This window comes from Phyllostomus discolor, chromosome 1 (genome assembly GCF_004126475.2).
Source record: "Phyllostomus discolor isolate MPI-MPIP mPhyDis1 chromosome 1, mPhyDis1.pri.v3, whole genome shotgun sequence".
NCBI lineage: Eukaryota > Metazoa > Chordata > Mammalia > Chiroptera > Phyllostomidae > Phyllostomus > Phyllostomus discolor.
The window spans coordinates 2,730,024-2,751,510 of record NC_040903.2 but is presented as its reverse complement, the minus strand read 5'-3'; the positions used below and the strand labels follow the sequence as shown (position 1 = coordinate 2,751,510).

The 21,487-nt window shown below is 56.3% G+C and overlaps 1 protein-coding gene across 4 annotated transcripts in view; it reads left to right on the top strand.

The window, feature by feature from the left end:
* KIAA0232 (KIAA0232 ortholog) overlaps window positions 1-21,487 on the top strand; it is a 63,193-nt gene that overhangs the window by 9,314 nt on the left and 32,392 nt on the right. For all 4 annotated transcript variants that reach the window (XM_028507503.2, XM_036018541.1, XM_036018555.1 and 1 more), the window contains exon 2: window positions 18,389-18,887. In XM_028507503.2, coding sequence (XP_028363304.1) covers window positions 18,657-18,887 — 231 coding nt within the window. In that variant the 5' untranslated portion in view covers window positions 18,389-18,656. The remainder of the gene's footprint in view (window positions 1-18,388; window positions 18,888-21,487) is intronic.

The window sequence follows — 21,487 nt, the reverse complement described above, 5'->3', positions numbered from 1 at the left end:
GGGGTCGGGTGGGGGCAGCCTCAGGCCAGGGCGGGTTGGCGGACACTCGGCCAGGCCGACAGGGGTCTGCCTCGGGTGGGAGCCTGGGTCCCGCGCCCCTCTGTGCTCAGCATGGCTGGGCAGCCTGGGGTACGTGTGGCCTGATGTCCTTTCTGTGGGGACTCGGGGTGTGCAGTGGCCTGGGGCTGTCGGTCCGCTTGGCTCCCCACGGCAGGTTCTGTCGCAGGGCCTCGTGAGTGGGGCCACGCAGCCACCGCCTGCAGCGCCGTCTGTCCTGCTGGGTGGGGAGAGGCTGGCCGCACGGATAGGCAGCGGTCATGCACGTCGAGCAAGCGCAGGTTCGTGCTGAGAAGGAAAATGAAGCAAGAGGTGGAGAGGTTGTGTCATGCGGCGAGGACAGGGAAGGGCTCTGATGAGGTGACACTTGAGCTGAGACCTGAAGGCAACGGGGAGAAGGAAAGGAGGACATCCCAGAAGTACAGTGCATCTCGGGGGCGGGGGGCTGGGCTCGTGAGGACCCTGGGTCTGGGTGCTGCGGTGGCCAGCCAGGAGGAGGCTTGGCTGGCGGATGAGCTCAGGGCGCGAGTGCAGGCGGGAGGCACCGTGCGTGTGCGCCCCAGCACGTGGCTTGCACAGAGGGACCTCTGTCTGCCCTTGACTGACGCTGGGAGGGCCAGGGCAAGGGGGTCTGGTTGGGAACCCCATTTTTTAAAAAGAGGTGTTGTACGTGGAGATGCCGATTAGACACCGACTGGTGCAGTCGCCTGATGGCCCCAGAGTTCTGGGTTCGTGAGAGAAGGGCACAGTGGAGAGGGCGTTTGGAGTGATCGCTGCACAGGCAGTGTGTGAAGGCACGGGCTGGGGGCCGGGCAGGCCGGTGCTGGTCAGGAAGGAAGCCACAAGCCACACGTCGGCTTTGAGCACTTGAAACATGGCGGTTTTTTAAAAAAATGTCATTTATTTATTTTAAGAGAGAGAGGAAGGGAAGGAGAAAGGGGGAGAAACATCAATGTTTGCTTGCCTCTTTCGTGTTACCTACTGGGGACCTGGCCCGCAACCCAGGCATGTGCCCTGACTGGGAACTGAACTGGCAACCCTTTGGTTCTCAGGCCGGCACTCAGTCCACTGAGCCACGCCAGCCAGGGCAAAATGTGGCTATTTTTACTTGTCCTGTCTTGTGTCCAATGTGTATAGGATTTCAAAGACTAAGCATGGGAAAAAAGAATGTAAAATATCATTCCTAATCTTTTACTGGATTGTATTTAGAGTGATAATATTTTGGGTATATTGAGTTAAATAAAATATATTAAAATTAATTTCACTTGTTTTTCTTTTTTAATATGGCTACTAGAAAGTGTTAAATCACACACGCGTGGCTGAGACTTTGCCCTTGGACGGCGCTGAGGGAGGAAGCCCGGAGAGCCCGGGAGGGCGGGCAGGGGGCGGCAGGGCCGTGGTGGCTGCGGCCCTAGGGCCTGGGCAGGGCCTGACCTTGGCTCGATGGGTGGGCCCCTCTACTGTTTTATTTTTGTTAATTAAAAAAAAAAAATCGATTTTAGAGAGAGGTGAAGGGAGTAGAGGGAGAGAGACCAAGAAACATCATCCTTTTGTTCCACTTGTTGATGCATTCATTGGTTGATTCTTGCATGAGCCCTGACTGGGGATCGAACCCGCAACCTTGGGGTACTGGGGCAAAGCTGGGAGGCACTGAGCCACCCGGCCAGGCTTTTCCTAAGCGAGTCCCATCAGGACAGGAGCACGGCCTGTCCGATGTGAGCCGAGACGCACCCCTGCTGCAGCACTGCCCGCGGCAGCAGGAGACGCACACTCGGGAGCGCCGCGCTCGGTGCTGGCAGGCGCCGGGGCTCCTCAGCCCCTGGCTCGGGGCCGCGGCTCACAGCCCAAGCGATGAAACTGTCATGGGGTGTCGGACCGCCCTTCTTCTGATGCTGCGCGTGCAGGGTGCCTTTCCGTGTTCAGTGAGGCCCCCGGTGGGCTTAGCTGTCACGGGGCAGGGCCGTGTCGCCCTCTGGTACTCACTCCTGCAGTTGGGCGTTCCGGTCTGCACAGCGGCCCGGCAGCCCGCTCCCCCTTCTGCCCGCTCACCGCCCTGAGGCCCCCAGGCCCCGAGGCCCCAGCTGAGGCGCGGGCGGGCCTGCCGGGGGCCGTCCACAGGCGTCTGTGTACTGGAGCTGTGGCTGTGGCAGGGGCGTCCCACCCGCACCCGGGGCCTGCATGCAGCCTGCATGCGGCCCCACACAAAATCCTAAATCTACTCAAGACTTTTTTGCTGCTCAGTTCTCGTTAGTGTTTGTGCATCTTCCATGGGGCCCGGAGGACGCGGCCTCTTCAGCGGGGCCCGAGACCCCCGAGGGTCGGGCAGCCCTGCCAGTGTCGGGCGTGTTCTCCTCCTCCGGCGCCACGCTCCCCCGCCCCGCGCATCTCGTGCTCCCGCTTGCTGGGACGCGCGTGCCCGCTTGCGAGCAGCCAGCGTTCGGAACGGCCTTCCCCTCGCCACTCGGTGGCGCCGTCACGGAAACGGGACTGCTCGGCCTTGCCAGGGCGGGCAGAACGCTGCCTCGCGGAGGACCGGGTCCGGCCGCCAGCGCAGAGTCGGGGCTGGCCTCGCTCTTGCTCCGGCTCGGGCGTGGGGTCTGCCTGCCTCTCAGCGGCCCGTCGGGACAGGGGGCAGTAGTCAATGGCCAAACCAGACACTTTGATTAAGGATCTGCTGAATGCAAGACCAAAAGGCTTTGCTTGGATTTTTCAAAATCGTATGGTGGCACGGGGGACGGCAGGGTGGTAGGGGCCCCAGAGCAGCCCTGGCCCCGACCTGCTGGGGGCCTGCATGTGTGGTTATGTTTCTCTTTTCCCCCCTCCCCTTCCCTCTCCCCCTCTCCCCCTCTCCTCCCCTCCCTCCCTCCCTCCCTCCCTTTTTTCCTTTCTTTCATCCTTACCTGAGGACAAGCCCGTTGACTTGGGAGACGGGGAGGGAGGGAAACATCTCAGTAGGTGTGCCGCATCAAATGGAGAGTACTTTGAAGGCAACCAAGATTTAAACATGTAAGAATAAGTACATGATTTTTAATACATAAAACCTGGGTTTTTCTGGGGAGGGTCCCCTTTGTGGGTTGGTAAGCGGGGGTGGGAAGGTGGGCGCCGAGGCAGCCCCCTGGGTCGCCTGTGCCACGCCCCCTCTCGGGTGGGCGCTGGATCCCCCGCTCCGAGAGATGCTTGCGTGCCAGTGGTCAGGTCTGAGCGTGGAGGTGGCGTGCTTCCGACGCCGACCCCAGCCCCGGTCTTCCTCCTCGCCGCCACATCGCTGTGACACCGGCGACTCCAACCTCTCTCATCCCACGGCACACGGAAGCTGATTACTAATGCTGCGGCCCACCAGAAACTGTATTTTTGCTGATCTGACAAAAAATAGGTGTAACTTTGATTCATTCACACCAGATGGCTATTGTTGTATTGGCTGTTGTCATTTTTTACAATTTGACAGCCTACGGGGAGGGAGGCCAGTGCCCCGGACTGAAGAGTCATATTGCGTGTTCTAAACTTCCTCGCGGCGCGCCAGGTGGAAACCCCCGCTTTGTACTTTTTACCGAGACGCATGGTGCAGGGGAGTCCACGCCGCTTCAGCCAGCCGTGGGGTGGGGTGGGGCGGGGTGTGCCCCCCGGGAGCCGGGCTTGCGTCCCGGGGCTGCTGTCGCGGAGCAGAGGCCCTCAGGCCGGCGCTGCAGGCGGCAGCTGCTTCGCTCCCAGCCCTGGAGGCCAGACGTCTGACCCCCGGGGGCCGGCAGGGCTGGCTCCTTCTGGAGGTGCTGGGGGAGCCCGTATCCTGGGCCTGCCGCCCGGCTTCCGGGCTCACCTGTCATCTTGGGCGTCCCCAGGGCTTCCTTCGGGTGGCCTCTCCTCTCTGTCCACACTTCCCTCTCCTTACAAGGACACCGGCCGCCGGACTCAGGCCGGAGCAGAGGCGGGTCGGAGCGAATGGTGCTGGTAAGCGAGTGAGAAGGAGCCGCGCTCGAAGGGGGCCGGCGCGCCCGGGCTGCGGCGCTCGCACCGGGCTCTCAGACAGAGGACCAGCCCTCGGAGGGGCGGGGGTTTGGGTGGGTCGCCACGGCCAGAGGGCGATGTGGGCCGCTGAGGAGGACCACCCGCTGAATTCGCCGGAACACGCTCTCTTTGCTTTAAAGTTACCAGACAACACGCCGCCATTGCCCCCCAGTTTCTGCCCCCGCTGTGTCAGGCTCGCAGCGGGCACACCCGGGTAGTCGCAGCCCCTGCCCTGCGGCCACAGGGGAGGGGACAGTGAGTCTGGTGGGCCAGTCCGGTCCTTGCTGCTTGTTTGGGCCGGGGGTCCTCTGGAAGCAGCTGCGGGCAGGCTAGATGCGGAACGTTGGCGGGCAGGGACCCCTGGGGTCCACAGCCGTGGAAGGGGAAGGGAGGTGGGCCGCCTCGTGCGCCCCACGGGGAGCCAGGGAGCTAGAAGAGCCCCCGCTGGACCATGGGGCCAGGCCTGGGTGCGCTCCTGCGGCAGTGGGTGGGCGCGGGGCCTTCCTGGGCCCGGGAGGGCGCGGGGTGGGGCGGCTGCCCGCGGGGGAGGCAGTGCCGACACGGCACTCCCGGCGGCGCGGCGCGTCCCGTCCCCAGTGGGGCTGGGTGGTGCTTCTGCGTCTGCCGCAGCTGGACAGGGCGTTCCTTAAAACATTCTCCGGGTTGGTTCGGTTCGCTTCGTTGGTCGGCCTTCTGGGAAGATACAGAGCATGGTCTCCTTTCTTGGCGGCTCCCTCAGCTCCTCCCCGCACCGTGCACGAGGGGCGTGTGAGGCAGAGCAGAGGTACGGCGCTGGGGCTCTTCGGCCCCGGGCGCACGCCCTGGCTGCTCGCAGCCGTGTGGTCTCGCGCGGCCTCTGTGCCGGCCTGCCCCTCTCCTGCGTGTGGTTGGGACTCCCTGGGCTTTCCTCAGCAGTCTCTGTGCTTTAAAGCATTCATCGGTGGCGTTAAGGTTCTTCGAGCAATAGCTCATTTCCAACATTTTGGAACCTATTAGAATTTAAGATTCTCAGTTCACGTAATCCTAACCAACTCTTTTCCCCTGTTGAATTCGTCCTGCTCTGCTGATTCCAAGGACTTCTTAAGGAATCCCTGCGTGCACTGGACGACCTCCGAGCAGAACGTGGGTCCCGGACGGCCGCGCAGGACGCGGAGCACTCCGCTCGTCATCCCGGCGGGGCGGCCGCTCCTCTGCCCGGGCATGGGCTGTCGTCACGTGGTCTGCGCCGGGCAGCGCTTCGCTCTGGAGTTAGTTCCACCCGCTTGCAAGTCCCAGCTCTTCCTCTTTCTTGCTCCTTGGGGAGGTCAGTTTTCTATTCCTAGTTTCAGTTTCACCATCTAAGAAAGAGGAATAATAACGCTACCTACCTACCTCACAGGTTGTCAGGATGAATTAGAAATACGTGTAGGACTTAGGACTCAAGGAGCAGAAGCCGCTTCTGCTGTGGCTGGAAGGCAGCCCCGTTGACTGTGAGGGAGGAAGACCCCCACCTCCCTCGTTCCAGGTGCAGGGGACCGAGCCACCTCTGTGACCCTGGCAAGCTCCAGGGGGAGGAAATGCGCTGAGCCAGGCACGCACGTCTGCAGAGGGCCTGCGGAGAGGTCTGCGTGCGGGAGGGACCGTGGGAACCGCTCCTGGGCGACTGGCAGGAGACGGGTCGCCCCGCCGACGGGCACCGCTTCTCCCCCCTCCCGCCAGGCCGGCCTCCGCAAGGCAGGGGCCGCGCAGACGGGCGGCAGGAGGGCAGTGCCGGAGGCAGAGCTGTCATGGGCAGGTGCTGACGGTGTGGGACACCCGTGCAGGACACTGTGCCCGAGTGTCCAGGGATGCATCTAACAGCCGAGGCCTGTGTGTGAAGACTGGAACGCGCCTGAAAGACGTGAAGGGGGACCTCGGGAAGTGGGGTGTGGGCCCCGTTCGTGCGGAGGAAGGCCCGGCCGAGAAGTAGCGGCTCTGCTCACCTTGACCTCTGAGGGAATGCCCCTTCAGTCCGGGTCCCCGTGGGGCAGGGCTGCTCGTGGGACGGACAGCGGGTTCCGAGGCCGTGAGAGCGAGCGGAGGGCCGAGAGCAGGGGCACTTCCTGCAAAGGGCAGGTGACTAAAGCAGGTACCCTGAGCACACACGAGCGCCCCGACAGACCCGAGGTTACGTCTTGTGCCCCTCTGCTGCCGAGAGAACCGGGGTGACAGGTGGGGTGGGCGGACAGCCCAGGTGGTGCTGTGGCAGCTGGTGTTCCGTGCAGAAGAGAGAAACCGGGCGCTTTCTCCACAGTTCCAGCTCCCTGATTCCGGGAGCGAGAGAACTGGTCGGTGGGCAAGTCCATGACCGTTTTATTACATTTTACAAGGTTGTCCTGCGGTGACAAAAGTCAGCTGGGTGTGTCGACTCTCAGTGGCTTACACACCCAGCACTTCTTCCTGGCTGACACCACGTTTTGGTGGCAGCGAGCCAGCTGCTGAGTCTCGGTTCCAGGTGTCTTCTCATCCGGGGACCTATGCCGAGGAAGGAGGCCACCCTGTGCGGGACGTGCTGTTCCCGCGATGCCCGGGAAGAGGCCAGGCTGCATCCACAGTCACGTGGAAAGCCTCTGTGTGGACTTGGTGTCTGCCATGCCCACCGCAGTCCGTGGGCCGGACCAGTTCCAGGGAGCGGTGCGGGACTGGGTCTCCGCCGGCAGGGGGCGCTGCCAGACCGCCCCTCGGGGACCCGTGTGACACGTGCACGGCCGGCCTCGATAGAACAGAAGGCTGAGGAGGAAGGCTGCGTTTTACCGAGTTCCCCGGATGACCCGTGTACTTTAGAGTTTGGGGACTTTCTCTTGTTTTCAAGCACAGGTGTGCTTTAAGTTGTCTTGTCACACGTGCGACAAGAAGAACTCGGACGCTTTCAGAGGAAAATGCAGGCCAGTGTCTCTCTGACTTGAGGGTAGGGAAGGATGTTTGAAGAGTGTCCTCAAACCTGGTGAAGGGCGACTCTTCCTCACCCAGCCTTTCAGCCTCTTCAGGCGCAACCCCCCCAACCCCCCACCCCCGCCACCCCAGGACCGGGTGGGGGCCCCGCCCCGCCCCAGGAGGGCAAGCTGCTTGACTCGGCCCGCCGACCCGGGTGTGCGTTCCACGGAAACGCCCGCGCAGGCGCACCCGGCATCGTGTTTACCCGAATCCCCGGGCCCCGAGGCCCAGGCAAATGGACGCACCGAAGGAGCCTTCCCAGAGACTCGCCCCTCCCACGAGCCCTTCCCCAGCTGCTGTGGCGGGGACCTCCCAGAGCCCGGGGTGGGGCCGCGCCCTTCATCCCGCCCCTCTCGGAGCCCCAGGGCGCCTGCCTCCCCCCCAGCTCCTCCTGCGTCCTGCAGGGAGGGGGGTGAGGTGAGGGTGGCCTCGGGTCAGGCGTGGGGGTGGCGGCTCTGCTGTGGAGGTTGGCTCCAACCGGAAGGGAAGGGTGCCTCTTTCCCTCCCCCAAGGACCAGGGCCACAAAGGGGGTGTTGCCGGAACATACTAGATCACACAGTGGTGACTGACGCACAGAGCAAGGCGCTGGTAAGGTAGGGAGCAAAGCGTGATGAGTTCCTGGATGCGCGGTTTTCTCTGGGAAGGAAGGCGTGGCTGGACCCTGAAGGGAGGGTAACGGTCCTTGCACAGGCCGGGGCGCGGCCGGCTTAGCCTGCGAGGTGGGGGCGCTGTGGGGGATTTGACCAGTGGGTAGTGACGTTTGCATCGACTACACAGATCTTTGACGGGGACACGCGAATGTTCTGGGCTCTGTGAGAACTGGGGCAAAAGTCACTGCGCCGGTTACAGTTACTGGTAGTTAGGTGACACCCGGAAGGTGCATCTGAGTAACATTAATTCATTAAATATTTCAAGGGATTATTTCCATAGTCGTCTAAGTTCATGTTCACTTGAGCAGAACAGTTATCACTAATGCCAAGTCCAGTGTTTCTCATGACAGAGAACTTGACAGAATAATCAAGTTCGTATTTAACACGAGTCACTTGAAGGATGATTTTTATGTTCATGTTTAGATAGTTAACTATTTTTCTTCCAACTTTGTTTATGCTTTTCTGACCCAATGCAGCGTATGTTTCTGCTACCTTCTTTCTTCTTTCACCTTGACCCTGATTAGCGCGATGACGTGTGTGGCTGGAACGTATCCGTGACGTTGTAAAGAGTTCAGATGTGTGCGGGGCTCTGAGACAGTGTCCCAGGCCAGTACAGAGGGGAGAAGGGGCTCAACTGGTGTAGCGCCCAGGCCGGAGCGTGGCGCCGCTGCCCGGGAGCCTCAGTGCGGGCTCAAGAATGGTGCGTGGTGAACCTGTCTGTGAAGGGCTAGCCGTTCGGGTTTGGAGGAGTCACACCGTGTCGGTGCTTTAGGGAGAACTCCGTGGATACATAGTTCCACTGACGCTGTCCCACTGCGGCCGCGAGTGTGGCGGGGCCTCTGCCCGTGTCCCGGGCTCAGGGCGCCTGAAGCACGCTTCAGTTAAGCGGCATTTCTGCATTTTGGCAGCCGTGCCTGCGCCCGGCAGATGGCTGTGGAATCCAGGGCCTCCGGCTCGGCTCTCCGCCCCGCCAGCCCCGGAGGGTAGCCCCGGAGGGTGCCCTCGGAGCTCCGCACTCGCCACCGGGCATCGCAGAGCCACCGGCCGGCGGGCTCGCTCCTCGTGGTGGCTCTGCCGTTAACGCCCTTTTGGTCCACCGAAGACAGCGTGGCCGTGTTGTGAGGCGGGAACAAAGGCAGGGTCACTCCCGTGGCTGCGAGCGGCTGGCTGGCTGCCTGCCTGATGCGCGGGGCCCGCCTCGCTGCCGCGCACGCAGTGGGCGCCGGCGCTCGCCGGCAGTCAGTGCGGCCTCAAGGCCTGCGTGTGGGGCGTCGGAGATCATTCATGATGGGGGCCGGGCGTGCTGGGGAAAGGGGAGCCTGGGAGGCCCGAGACCCTGTAAGAGGGAGCACTGACTGACTGGCTGTACAGCATAGTTTGTGCAGGTTGTTACTCTTTGTGATTTAATCTTCATTGTGTTTTTTCCCATTACCATTTAGTCCCCTTGTACCCCCCTCCCCCGGCAGTCACCACCCTGTTGTGCATGTCCATGAGTCCTTTTTGTGTGGATTGTTTAAAGGAAAGAAAAGAATATATTTAATGATCACATTCCTAAATTATATCTTCTATGTTTAAGTTTTCAACCCTGCGAAATTTAGGAATTGAGGACCCTAGGTGATCTGTCTTCATTATAACTTGGGCCTTAGGGAAAATGTCCATTTCCCTGGTTAGACGGCCGTATCTCCCAAAACGTGCGCCAGAGGACACGGAAGGGTCCGTCGTGCAGCGAGGGTGGGGAGCGCTGTCTCGGGTCTCCGCCCCGGGGGCGCCAGTGCACGTCTCCGTGATGTGAGCGTCAGGATGCCCCGAGATACACACGCCCGCCTCTGTTTCAGCTCTGGCATTTCCCCAAGTTTTGCGAAAGGAAGAAGTTCTAGAGCAAAAATAAGCACACTTGCATTGCCCACCGTGCGCTCGAGGGACACGTTAGCAGGTTGTCTTTTAAATGCTGACACTGCTCATTTCAGTAGCTTCCTGGGAACTGCAACTACAGTTGTCTTCCGCATCCCACCGAAGTCATGGTTTAATCTGGAAAACCACTAAGGGGTAAGAAAATGAGATCAAGTCCTTTGAACCTGATCTGACTTGTCAACTGCGTATCTTTTTGCAAAATCAAATACAGAATTTTATTCTGATAGTTTAAAATTTCTGATTAGTAGGATATGAGTTGGATAACCCATTTAAAATTTTTATATTGATTTCTATAATTAGATTTCTTACTGACATACTAAAATATTACCAAAGTATTCCTTATTACCTAATTTTATTTTGGACGCCTGTAACATGCGTTAGTTAGCTTATGGCTTTCTCTAACACCGTAAGTAAGCACTGACCGCCATGTGACTGGCGAGTTGCAGAGTCACAGGCTGCTCTTCCTCCCACTCACGGAAACTCACTTCGTATTCCTGATATTAGCAGCTGAAAGCTGTACAGTTTTGTGCAGACGTTTTGACAAGCAACAGCCTCACTTTGAAAAATTATTTTAGTGCACAATAATCCAGTATTGTACTTTATAAAATGTTTCATGCTGGACAAAGTGGGTTCTAAGAATTGTAACTGTTTTAAGTTTGTTGTTTCTAAATAAACCTGCTCAGGGTTTTTGAAATTACATTTCTTTTTTAAATATAATTCATTGATTATGCTATTACAGTTTTCCCATTTTCCCTGCTTTATTCCCCCTCCCACCCACATGCCCCCTCCCTTTAGTTCCTGTCCATGGGTCGTACATATAAGTTCTTCGGCTTCTCCATTTCCCACACTATTCTTACCCTCCCCCGTCTGTTTTCCACCTACCATTTATGCTGCTCATTCTGTACCTTTCCCTCCTCTCCCCTTCCCCGCTGAGAACCCTCCACGTGATCTCCATTTCTGTCATCCTGTCCCTGTTCTAGTTGTTTGCTTTAGTTCTTGTTTTTTTAGGTTTGGTTGTCAACAGTTGTGAGTTTGTTGTCATTTTACATATTTTTGGTCTTCTTCTTTTCCTTAGGTAAATCCCTTTAACATTTCATATACTAAGGGTCTGGTGATGATGAACTCCTTTAACTTGACCTTATCTGGGAAGCACTTTATCTGCCCTTCCATTCTAAATTATAGAGTAATCTGGGATGTAGGTCCTTGCCTTTCACGACTTGGAATACTTCTTTCCAGCCCCTTCTGGCCTGTAAGGTCTCTTTTGAGAAATCAGCTGATAGTCTGATGGGACCTCCTTTGTAGGTTCCTGTCTCCTTTCCTCTTGCTGCTTTTCAGATTCTCTCCTTCTCTTTAATCTTGGGTCATGTAATTAGGATGTGCCTTGGTGTGTGCCTCCTTGGGTCCCACTTCTCTGGGACTGTCTGAGCTTGGAAATAGACTGTCCTAGAAGTCTATTTCCTTTGCCAGATTGGGGAAGTTCTCCTTCATTATTTGTTCAAATAAGTTTTCAGTTTCTTGCTCTTCCTCTTCTCCTTCTGGCACCCTTATGATTCAGATGTTGGGATGTTTAAAGTTGTCCTGGAGGTTCCTAAGCCTGTCATCATATTTTTGAATTCTTGTTTCTTCATTCTGTTCTGCTTGAATGTTTCTTCCTTCCTTCTGGTCCAAACCGTTGATCTGAGTCCCAGTTTCCTTGGTTCCCTGTACATTATTCTTTATTTCACTTTGCATAGCCTTCACTTTTTCCTCTGTTTTGCGACCATACTCAACCATTTCTGTGAGCATCCTGATTGCCAGTGTTTTGAACTCTGGTAGATTGGCTGTCTCTTCGTTGATTAGCTGTATTTTATCTGGAGCTTTGATCTGTTCTTTCATTTGGGCCATTTTTTTTTTTTTTGTCCCAGTGAGCCTATTATATAGTAAGGGGTTAGGGTTAGCCTTAGGTATTCGCCAGGGCAGGGCACCCACGTGACTGTGAGGGAAGGTTCGAGAGGGAACACTGCTGATTACTTGGCTCTGAGCTGGCTTTCAGTCACATCCCCTTACTTCCCACAAGCAAATGGGGCTCTCCTGGTCTTGATTCCTAGGTGGGTGGGTTTGTGTTCGTTCTAGGACCCTGTGGGTCTCTCCAAAGAACACTCCTGTGAGGCCGGGAGTTTCTCCTGCTGCAACCCCCACAGGTGTTTTCAATGGGAGGTTTTGAGGTTTTATTTCCCTGCGCTGGGATTCTTGGTTGCCCCGCACTGGGATCCTGGGTTGCAGGTTTGTCTCGCTCCCTAGTTGTTCCTCCCGGTTTAGCTGCAGGTGAATGTGGGACCGCCCGCTCTGCCGGCTGCAGCCTCACCTCCCCTGGTCCTCCAGCCTCCCCCCACAGCGAGTCCAGTCTGCCTGGCTGCCCATCTCCGCCCCTCCTACCCGTCTGGATGAATGTTTCTTCTCTAACTCCTCGGTTGTCGTTCTTGCATACAGTTTGATTTTCTGTCAGCTCTGGTGGTTTTTTGTTTTTAAATTTGTTGTCCTTTTGGTTGTGCGAGGAGGCACAGTGTGTCTACCTGCGCCTCCATCTTGGCCGCAAGTCCTGAAATTACATTTCCTAGAGTGAAGATCAGTTTCAGTTTCTTCCAAATGAAGTTTTAAAACTTCTAAAATTTAGTTGTTTCATCACCTTTCCAACGTCTTTTAGGATTTCACTAAAAAACCTTCTGTTTTGACGTTTGGATTTCGTTGGCAGCTGTTCTGCCGTCTGGTGCAAGAGGACGTAGGCCGCACCCATCCCCCCACCGCTGACCGAATGGCTTTTTATCCCTCTTTCCTCGCCCCCCCATAAGCGGCGCCGACATCCCGCCTAAGAAGAGTCTTCCAAGAAAGAGCTTATTTGAGCCGAAATGGTGACAGTCGCCAGGAACCGAAATCTCAATGGTCTGAGAAGATGCCCCGGAGAAGGGCAGTTCCGCAGCTTGTTTTCTCCACGAGACTCAGGAGGAGACGGGAGCGGTTCCCCGGGATCCGTGGGCGGCAGGCGAAGGGGCGCGAGAAAGCAGAGCCGGGGGTCTCTGGGTTCAGAGAGAAAGGAAGCCGGAGGGAGAGAGACCGGCCCCTGTCGCGGGGGCGGGCGCAGGGTGGGCGCCACTCACGGAGCCGGGTGGGTGGTGGGGCGTCCGCGAGCCGAGAGGGCGCTGCCGGCGTGCGCACGCGCAGACCGACCGCGGAGGGCGCGCCCCACAGCCGGACCCTCTGCGCGTAGCCCTTCGGCTGCTCTGCAGCGCCGCGTTGGACTCCGCAGTGGGGAAGTGAGACGTTTCTTACCGTGCGAGGGGACGAGGAGGGGATCAGTGTAAATGAAGGCAATTTTAGTTTTTTAAAAAAGGATAGTAAGGAGATTTTTTCCATAAAAGCCAGTATAATTTGCATAATTACTGTTCTTCACATAATCATACTAGTGAAGGAAGCTGCAAGATTAAACAAATACCCAACAATTGGGGAGGGTAGTTTCTAATACTATGTTCCATTTGGATACCATTTTGTGAAATGCAACAGCCACGAAATACGCAGTCGCGCTTCTCATTCCCCGCTGCAGCAGCCCTGTGAGCGGCTGAGAGCGGTAAGGGGGGCTAAAGCTTACCATTTTATTGTGCCGATGAGGACAGCGACCCCTAGAGGCTGGGACGCGAAACCCAGCAACCGAGCAGCAGAACCCGGGCCGACTGCAAACACCTGGGCGTTCTGCCGGTCGGACGAGCCGCCCTGCACCTGGCTCGCTCCCCTTCAGACTGCATTTCACATGCAGAATCAATATAAAGAGGAATAGACAGCATTTGAAGTTTGGGTGTTTGCCCACTATGCTCTTGAACTCGGCCAGGCAGATGTTACCTGGGTTTTTCCCGTGCTCGCCCCGTTTTGGCCATGTGATGGATTGCACTTGGAATACGTTTTAATTAAACAGATAATTGTGAGCCAACATATCGAGGAGTCTCTTCCTTTTAGTTCAGAACTAGAAATAAAGAACCTCTCATTTGTCAAATGTTTGGCCCTCTATCAAAGGCTCGCTGGTAACTGAGAGGAAGCTTAGTTATGACCCAACTGTCCTCCCTCCCCCCTCCCGCCCTTCGTTCCTTCCTCTTTCTTTTTAAAGATGTTGTTGTTGTTGTTATTATTTGAGCTTTTTTAGAGAGGGGGGAAGGGAGGGAGAAAGAGGGGGACAGAAACACCGATAGGTTTCCTCTCAGGCACCCCCAACCGAGGACCTGGCCCACAACCCAGGCGTGTGCCCCTACCAGAATTGAACCCTTGACCCTTGAGTTTGTGGGAGGACACCCAGCCCCATGGGCCACACCAGCCAGGGCCCAGTTTTCTGTTCCCGGGTCATCTGCTAACAGTGGGAGGGTCAGAGTGAAGAGGATGGCCACTCTCCAGCTCCAGGTGACGGCGGGGCCTCTCCCTCAGGCCCTGTTACCGGGGCCCACGGAGAGGTCCGCACCGGCGGCCGTGGAGGAGCCTGGACCGCCTGACTCACCGGTCCTCGCTCTCCTCCCCTGGTCCTCTGCCGTCTGCACTGCGGGGGGAGGGGGAACGAGTTGTCGTCGCCGCCAGCTCCGGGGGTGTGGCCAGCTCTTTAAGAATTGTCTGGGCCGGCCACTGGCCGAGGTGGAGGAGGAGCTCTGTTGGGGACGATGGCACACGTGAGTGTTCAACCGGCTTTCTGGGGAGGTCGTGGCAGTTCACGTGCGTTGTTTAGTTTGCGTTTGTTCGCCCGTTTTTTTCTCACCTGCTTCTTGAATTCTTCCTACGAAATGAGAAACTTCTTAATGACAGCGGAGAAAATCCTGTGGTGGATTGATACCATGCTCTAAAAAGTAAACATAATAACAAAGCTAAAGCATTATTTCTATTATTAGTATTCACAGTGAACCAAGTCTGTTGCGGTGTGAATTTTTGTGCATTTAAATAATGAAGAAAGCCTTACCCTAAGCTGGTTTGCAGTAAAATGAGTGTTTTAGAGGCCCCATGGCAACGGCGAGTACGCAGATTTCAGCTAGAGCGCGCTTCCCGCACCCCCAAACCCCCTGGGCGTGATGTGTGTGGTCGGGTTCGTTCCCCAAGTTCGTTTAGGAGTTTACCCGTGTGTTCTGGAGGGCCATCGCTCTGCAGTTCCCTCGTCTGGGGTTGGTGTCGGGACACTGCTGGCCTCGTGCCAAGATGTGGCAAATGTTCTCCCTCGAGTTTTTTGGAAGGGTCTGTATAGCATTGGCATTATCTTTTCCTTAAATACAGTATTTGGTAGAATTCAACTTTGAAGCCATTTTTGCCTAGAAATTTCTTTGTGGAAAAGTTTTGGACTATGAATTCAGTTCCTTTTCATAGATGCAGGGCTGTTCAGTCTGTTTCTTTTTGAGGGTACATCGGCCCTTGGTGTTTTCAGGGAATCGGTCCGTTTCACCCGGTCGTTTAGTTTATTGGTGGGAAGGTTTTCTAACACCCCCTTGTTTTCCTTCTTGTGCCGTACCAGCCACTGCGCCCCCGCCTCTCTCTCTCCCATCGCTGCCGGTGTGTGTGTCCCCCCCCCCCCCCCCCGCCCCGCCTGTCTGTCTCATTCGGTGTTGGGAACCGCCCTGCCTGGTATCAGAAGCTGTAACCCCTGCCAAGGCTAAGGCTGAGGGAGCGACCTTGGAACCATAAGCCAGCAAGGAGACAAAGGCTTATCTCCCTGGCAGGAGCACTGCTTCTGCTCCTTTTACTTCATCCATAACTGGTCCCCAGTGCTTGGTCGGTTAGCCAATGACGGGTAAGATTCCCCAAGGGGGGAACAACTTAAGACAGGCACGATCACATGGGAGGCCCCCAAGGAAGGACTTTGGGGGCTACAGCAAAAGGGGGTGATGGACCCTCGCCCCTCAGCTTTGACATAGCCTGAGTCCTCATCATCTGGGAGAAAATCTCCTTATCTCCTGGCTGCCTTACTTCCCTTGCTCCACCTAAGCCTGAAACAATGACAGGGTGGTGCAGCCCTGTGCTGGAAAGGGCAGGTTCCCCGGTGATCAGGCCTAAGAAAGAACATGTAAAATCCTGTGAAACCTGCTTTGTTTAGAATGCTCTCAGTTGAATGACCAGGGTCCAAGGAAGAAGTAAGTTTGTTCCTTAAAGTTTTACCGCTCTTTGACCCTGACTCAAAATAGGCCCTCAGACTTCCTTGTTACCTATTGTTTGATCCTTACTTCCTGAAAATGAGTAATGAGCTTTACCTGAATTCTTATGCAAACGAAACCAATAAAAAGCCTCTGGGGGAGGCGGGGACCAGGACGCTCCCCACTAGAAAGAGTGGCCATTGTGTTCCTACTTCCTCACAGGACCTGGTTGTCTCTGTGTATGTTTTTCTCGTGTGTTGAGGAGCCATCTGCAGCGTTCCACGCTCACTGCCGGTCAGTGATCGCGACAATTCCTGACACTGTCGGTGTGTCCTCTCTCTCTCCCCCCGGACTGTCTGGCTAGAGGGCTGTCCAGTTTGTCTAAATGAACCGGCCTGGTGTCGCTGTTTCCGTTCTCTACCTCGGTGTCAGAGTGAGGAGGACAAAACTCCTCGGTCCCAAGTCAGTGTGATGCGGACGAAGCTATCTCTGATGCTTTTGCTGATTGTAACTTTTGTGTCAGTTCTGATTGGGTTTTAATTAATTTATTTTTGTCTTCATTTCCCCTCCCTCTGTCTCTGCTTCTTTGCATGCAGGCTTTTTTTTTTTTTTTTTTTAAGATTTTATTTATTTATTTTTAGAGAAGGGACAGAGGGAAAGAAACATCAGTGTGTGGTTGCCTCTCGTGAGCCCCCTACTGGGGACCTGGCCCGCAACCCAGGCCTGTGTCCCGACTGGGAATCAAACCTGCAACCCTTTCGTTTGCAGGGCAGCCCTCAGTCCATGGAGCCACACCAGCCAGGGCACATGCCGGCTCATCTTTGATTGGATGCCACACATTGTTCGATAATTTTATCTTCTTGGATGCTGTAAATGTTTTGAGCTTTGTTCTGTGACTGTGGTGAAATTAGTTGGAAACAGTTTGGTCGTTTGGAGTCTTGCTTTTAAGATTTGTTAGGCAGGATCGGAGCAGAGTTTGGGGCTTTACCCTCTACTGCTGAGGCACGGCCCTGCTTTGTTTTCCACGCAGTGTCCCCTGAGCCTGGTGGCGGGTGTCGAGGCCGGCTGCGGGGAGCATCCCAGCCACACTGCTCACTGGGGCCCGCGTGCGCGGGCGACCCCTGGCAGGCTCTGGAGGCGCCCCGTGTGTGGCTCTCCTCTGCGGGACCTTCACGTGCGCCCCACCACGTGAGGGCCTCTCCCCGAGTTCCCTCCACCGCGGCTCCAGGTCTCCTCGCCGTCTTGGTTGGTCCCCCCTGAATGAGCACCCACTGTCACCTTGCTTCTAGTGGTGGCCCCAGAGCTGAATATCCTTTAACCTATGATCTGTTTGGCATTGTGAGGTCCAAACACATTAACGAACTTAGGGTTTTAATTTTCAGAGTCAGCTGGAAAATTTCAGCAGATGAGAATGATAGAAAGTCTTTTACTTTATGTAGTTTTTACAATTCAGAAAAGACAGTATAATAGAGAAGATTTTAGAAAGTAGCAGATTATATACATTAGTGATAAATTAATCTAGTAACCTAGTCTGATGATGGATAGAAATTAAAAAAAATTTTTCATGTAAAATTTGCTTTGTAATTAAATATGAAACGCAATAAACTGAGTCTTAAACCTTTGGGGGAAAGTCGGTCTTTCTGATTTGATGCTTTTACTGTGCTTTTACTGTCTGGTAATTCATGCAGAAGCTGAGCCAATGAGGTTTACCTGTCACTTTGTTAGTTTTCATTTTCTAGTGGCATTAATTTTCATCAGAACTCTAACACAAAGAGTATCATGATTTAATAAGGCCGTTGTTCGATTAGTTTGACGTGTTGAAAATGTTAGTCTGGGGGAAGTCGTTGAACGAACAGAGCGGTGTCTGTCACCAGCAGTCCCGAAGCCGGCGCAGGCGTGAGAGAGGGAGGGGGGTGCGTGGCGGGGCAGGGACAGCTCAGTCTGGCGGGGGCTCGGCAGCACGCCCACATGTCACTCCACTTCCTGTGCAGTGAGTGGTGAGCGAGTCCAAAGTTTCTAGCCTACAAAATACCTGATTATTTATGGTAAACCTAAAATGTAAAGGACCCTTCTGTCACCAGCATTTCAGTGCAGTCACTGCTCAGCTGCTTGTTTTCTGTTGTACTTAACAATGATTAACGATTTGTTACCGAAGAAATTCTTTCAGCTTTACAGGTGAACGGGATTTTACTAGTTCTGTCTTTTGAGATGGTTTAATAAACATGAGTATAATGTGGCACACTCTCAAGAATATACATTTTCCTTTCTTTTAAAAAATATTAAACTTTTAGCCCTGGCTGGTGTGGCTCAGTAGATTGAGCACAGGCTATGAACCAAAGGGTCACTAGTTCAGGTCCCAGTCAAGCAACCTACATGCCTGGGTTGTGGGCCAGGTCCCCAGTAGGGCCACATGAGAGGCAACCACATGTTGATGTTTCTCTCTGTCTCTTTCTCCTTCCCTTCCCCTCTCTCTAAAAATAAATAAATTAAAAATATTAAACTTTTAAAAAGTTCAAAATGACACTTAGCCTAAAATATCAAAGATTACAGAAAAAAGAAATCGGTGTTCTAAGGTACCAAAGGTACCTTAGGAGTAAAGAAGAACAGCTCATTGGGGTTTTTTCAAGAGATCGGTAACTTAATTGACATCTGTACATAACGCACACCTTTGTCCCTCTCGTGTGTGTCTGCAGGTTCTGCCGGAGGCTTACGTTCGGCCTCCGTGGGAAGCTAGAGCAGAAGGTCACGCCCACACGCGCGCCGCTGTCGGGATGCTGATGCACCGGCCATGCTCCAAGAGGGAAACTCTAGTCTAGACGGCTGACTGCCAGCAAACATCAGTGCTTCTCCTAGATGCCAGGCTCCTCTCCCTCTCCCTGGAGTGACCATCCCCTCCAGACACCAGCAGAACAGCAGCTCCGAAGATGCCTCGCGTTTTGAGGGTGCCAGCCACCTAAACCCATGCGCCCTCCCTGCGCGGTCGTCGCGGACCGCCTGCCCCCCGGAAGCCCCGCGGGCTCTGGCCCGGGCCCCGCCGCCGCCTCCGCCATGTCTCTGCTCCACGCGCTGGGCCCCGTGCAGACCTGGCTGGGCCAGGAGCTGGAGAAGTGTGGCATCGATGCCATGATTTACACCCGCTACGTCCTCAGCCTCCTGCTGCACGACAGCTACGACTACGACCTGCAGGAACAGGTGCGTGCCTCGGGGGCGCTCTGTGAGAGCTCGAGGCGGGGTCGCGCGCGGGCGGCCTCTCTCTTCCACGGGCGCTTCTGCGCTCTAGACCAGGGCCGCCCGGCACGTCCAGGACAGGGCGTCCTGATCGTTGTGTCGGCTGTGTCCACAGTTTAATGGTGCGTTTTACGTGCAGGGGTGATGTTCAACGGCTTATTAATCCCAGTGTGCCGAGCGTCACACATCGGCACACTTGAGAGTTTGCCGAGACACACAGCTTTGCCGTAAGTCACTGCGTATCGCCTGGTAGGTCAGCCGCGGCGGCGTTGTCCCTGACGTCAGTGCCGTGTCTGCAGGGAGGAGGCCGCGCATCGAGGCCCTTGAGTGGAGAGCGGTCTCGGCCGCAGCCTTGCGCCCCAGGAGGCGCTGCAGAGAGTGCGGCCAGCTGGGGACGGGGGTGGGGGGGCTGCCCCCATGGACACCTGGGCAGGGGGCCACTGCATGCCACCTGAAATGGGTGTTTCGTGGGTGGTGTCTGCTGTCGTGTCCGGGGGGGGGGGGGGGGGGGGGTGGCGTCCCACCCTCGGTCCAGGACGGCTGTGAGTGCGGCCCAACACCAAAGCGTCAGTTTACTCAAAACGGTTTATTTTGCTCATCAGTTTCGGTTAGTGTTTGTGTGGTTAACGTGTGGCCCAAGACAGCTCCTCCTCCATCGTGGCACAGAGACGGGGGGACCCCGGTGGGCGCCGTCACTAACACCGAACGCAGGGACAGGGTTTCGGGAGGGGCTGGCTCTGCCCTTCCGAGCCGCGGGCACGCCTCAGGGCCTGCAGCCGAATGAACACAGTAATGTACTTTGTGTTCAGTGTTGGGGAGAGGAGCAGGGAGGGGAGAGAGGGGCAGAGAGACTTCGGTGTGAGGGAGAGACCCGGTCGGCTGTCTCCCGTGCGCGCCCCGCCCGGGATCGAGCCTGCCCAGTCTCGGGCTGTCTTTTGCTCTGTCGCCGGTGCCTTTGGTGTCATATTCGGAAAATCAGTGCTGAGTCCACTGCCGTGAGGCTTTGCCCTGCGTTTCCTCCGAGCGTTTTATAATTTTAGCTCTCACACATAACTCTTTGAGTCATTTCGGGTTGGTGTTTGTGTGCGGTCTGATGTAGAGTCCCAGCTTGCTTCTCTTGCCTGTGGGCATCCGGCTGCCCCGGCGCCGGGTGCCGGAAACACTGCCGTTTCCCCGTTTCCCCGGCGCACAGCTGGGCGCCCTTGTCGGAAACCAGCTGACCCCCTCCGCAAGGGCCGGTTTCTGGGCTTTCTGTTCTGTTCCGTGGGCCCGGGTGCCTGTCCTTGTGCCATTACCACACTGTTTTGATGACTGCTTTGTTGCAGTTTCTTTTGAACCTCCTAATTGTATCTTTTAGCTCAGAGCCCGCGGTTCCGGAGTTGGAGCTGGACTGTGACGGTGCCTGTGTGCGCCCACAGGTCGCGTAGGGAGAACCGCAGCGCCGACTGCCCGCGAGGCGGAGCCCTGCACGCCTCTGCCCTTTCAGCCCCCGTTCCGCGCCCTCTCCCGCAGGCCGCCCCGCTCGCTCGTGTAGGGTTTCACGGCCCGGACGGCGAGCGCCTGCGGCATTTCCTTTCACACACCAGTGAGGTCTCCGAGCAGTCACGGCCACGGAGACGGGCCCGTCCCGGGCTCCCGCGGCGCCTCACTGCCCGTGCCGCGTTTCAGCGCTCACTCCACGGGAGCGAGGTCAGTTAACTGTGCACGTGAGGGGCGTGAGGATAAATCCTGAGTGGGAACTAGTGCCGGTGATGGGCCGCACAGACTCGTGTCCACAGACTCCCCAGGACACCATATAATATGTGATTTTTTTGTAAAATCTTACCATGAAATTCAGACACATTTTGAATATAAAGATTATATTTAATGCACAGTTTTGCTTTTCTCCTCGCCACCCGAATGTCCATGACTGTGCCAGATGCGGTGGCAGGCACCAGGAACACGGAGGTGACGAGGGGTGGTCCCTGAGAGACAGCCCTGAGTTAGGGTTTGGTCACACCCTCGGCTGTGTAGGGCACAGGCCCTGTGCGCGGTGACAGGCCATGGGAGTGACAGGAGGCTGCCCTGGAGCCACCGGGAAGGGAGGGGAGCAGGAGTGGGCACAGGGGCGGGAAGGGCCGAGCGTGGGCGGCCAGCAGGGGCTGGAGCGGGAGGGAGGAGAACCTGACCCGCTGTGCGGGGTGCGGGCCTCGGCCCGGCGCTGTGTTCCCCCAGCAGCACACAGCGGCGGGCAAGTGGCAGGCGCTGGCTGGGCCACCGGAGGCCGGGAGGCCAGGGAGGGAACGTGCTGTCGGCTGAAGCCCTAGTAGGGAAGAAAAGGACTCAGTTAACCTGAAATTGTGCGTGTTTGATTGGGGCCACTCGTTTGTTTGGAGGCACATTGCAGTTCTTTGGAGCAATGAGAAGTAGGTTTATTACTGAGGCCTCTCTCCTCAAGTTCTAGCTCATTCTGTCATTTACAAGCAGCCCAAAACTGCGTAAGCCTGGGGGGGCGGGCAGGCGGGGTCTTGTGTAACTAAGTGTCGAGAAGTAGGTGGGGCCGGCCCGGCCGTTCTGGTCGAGGC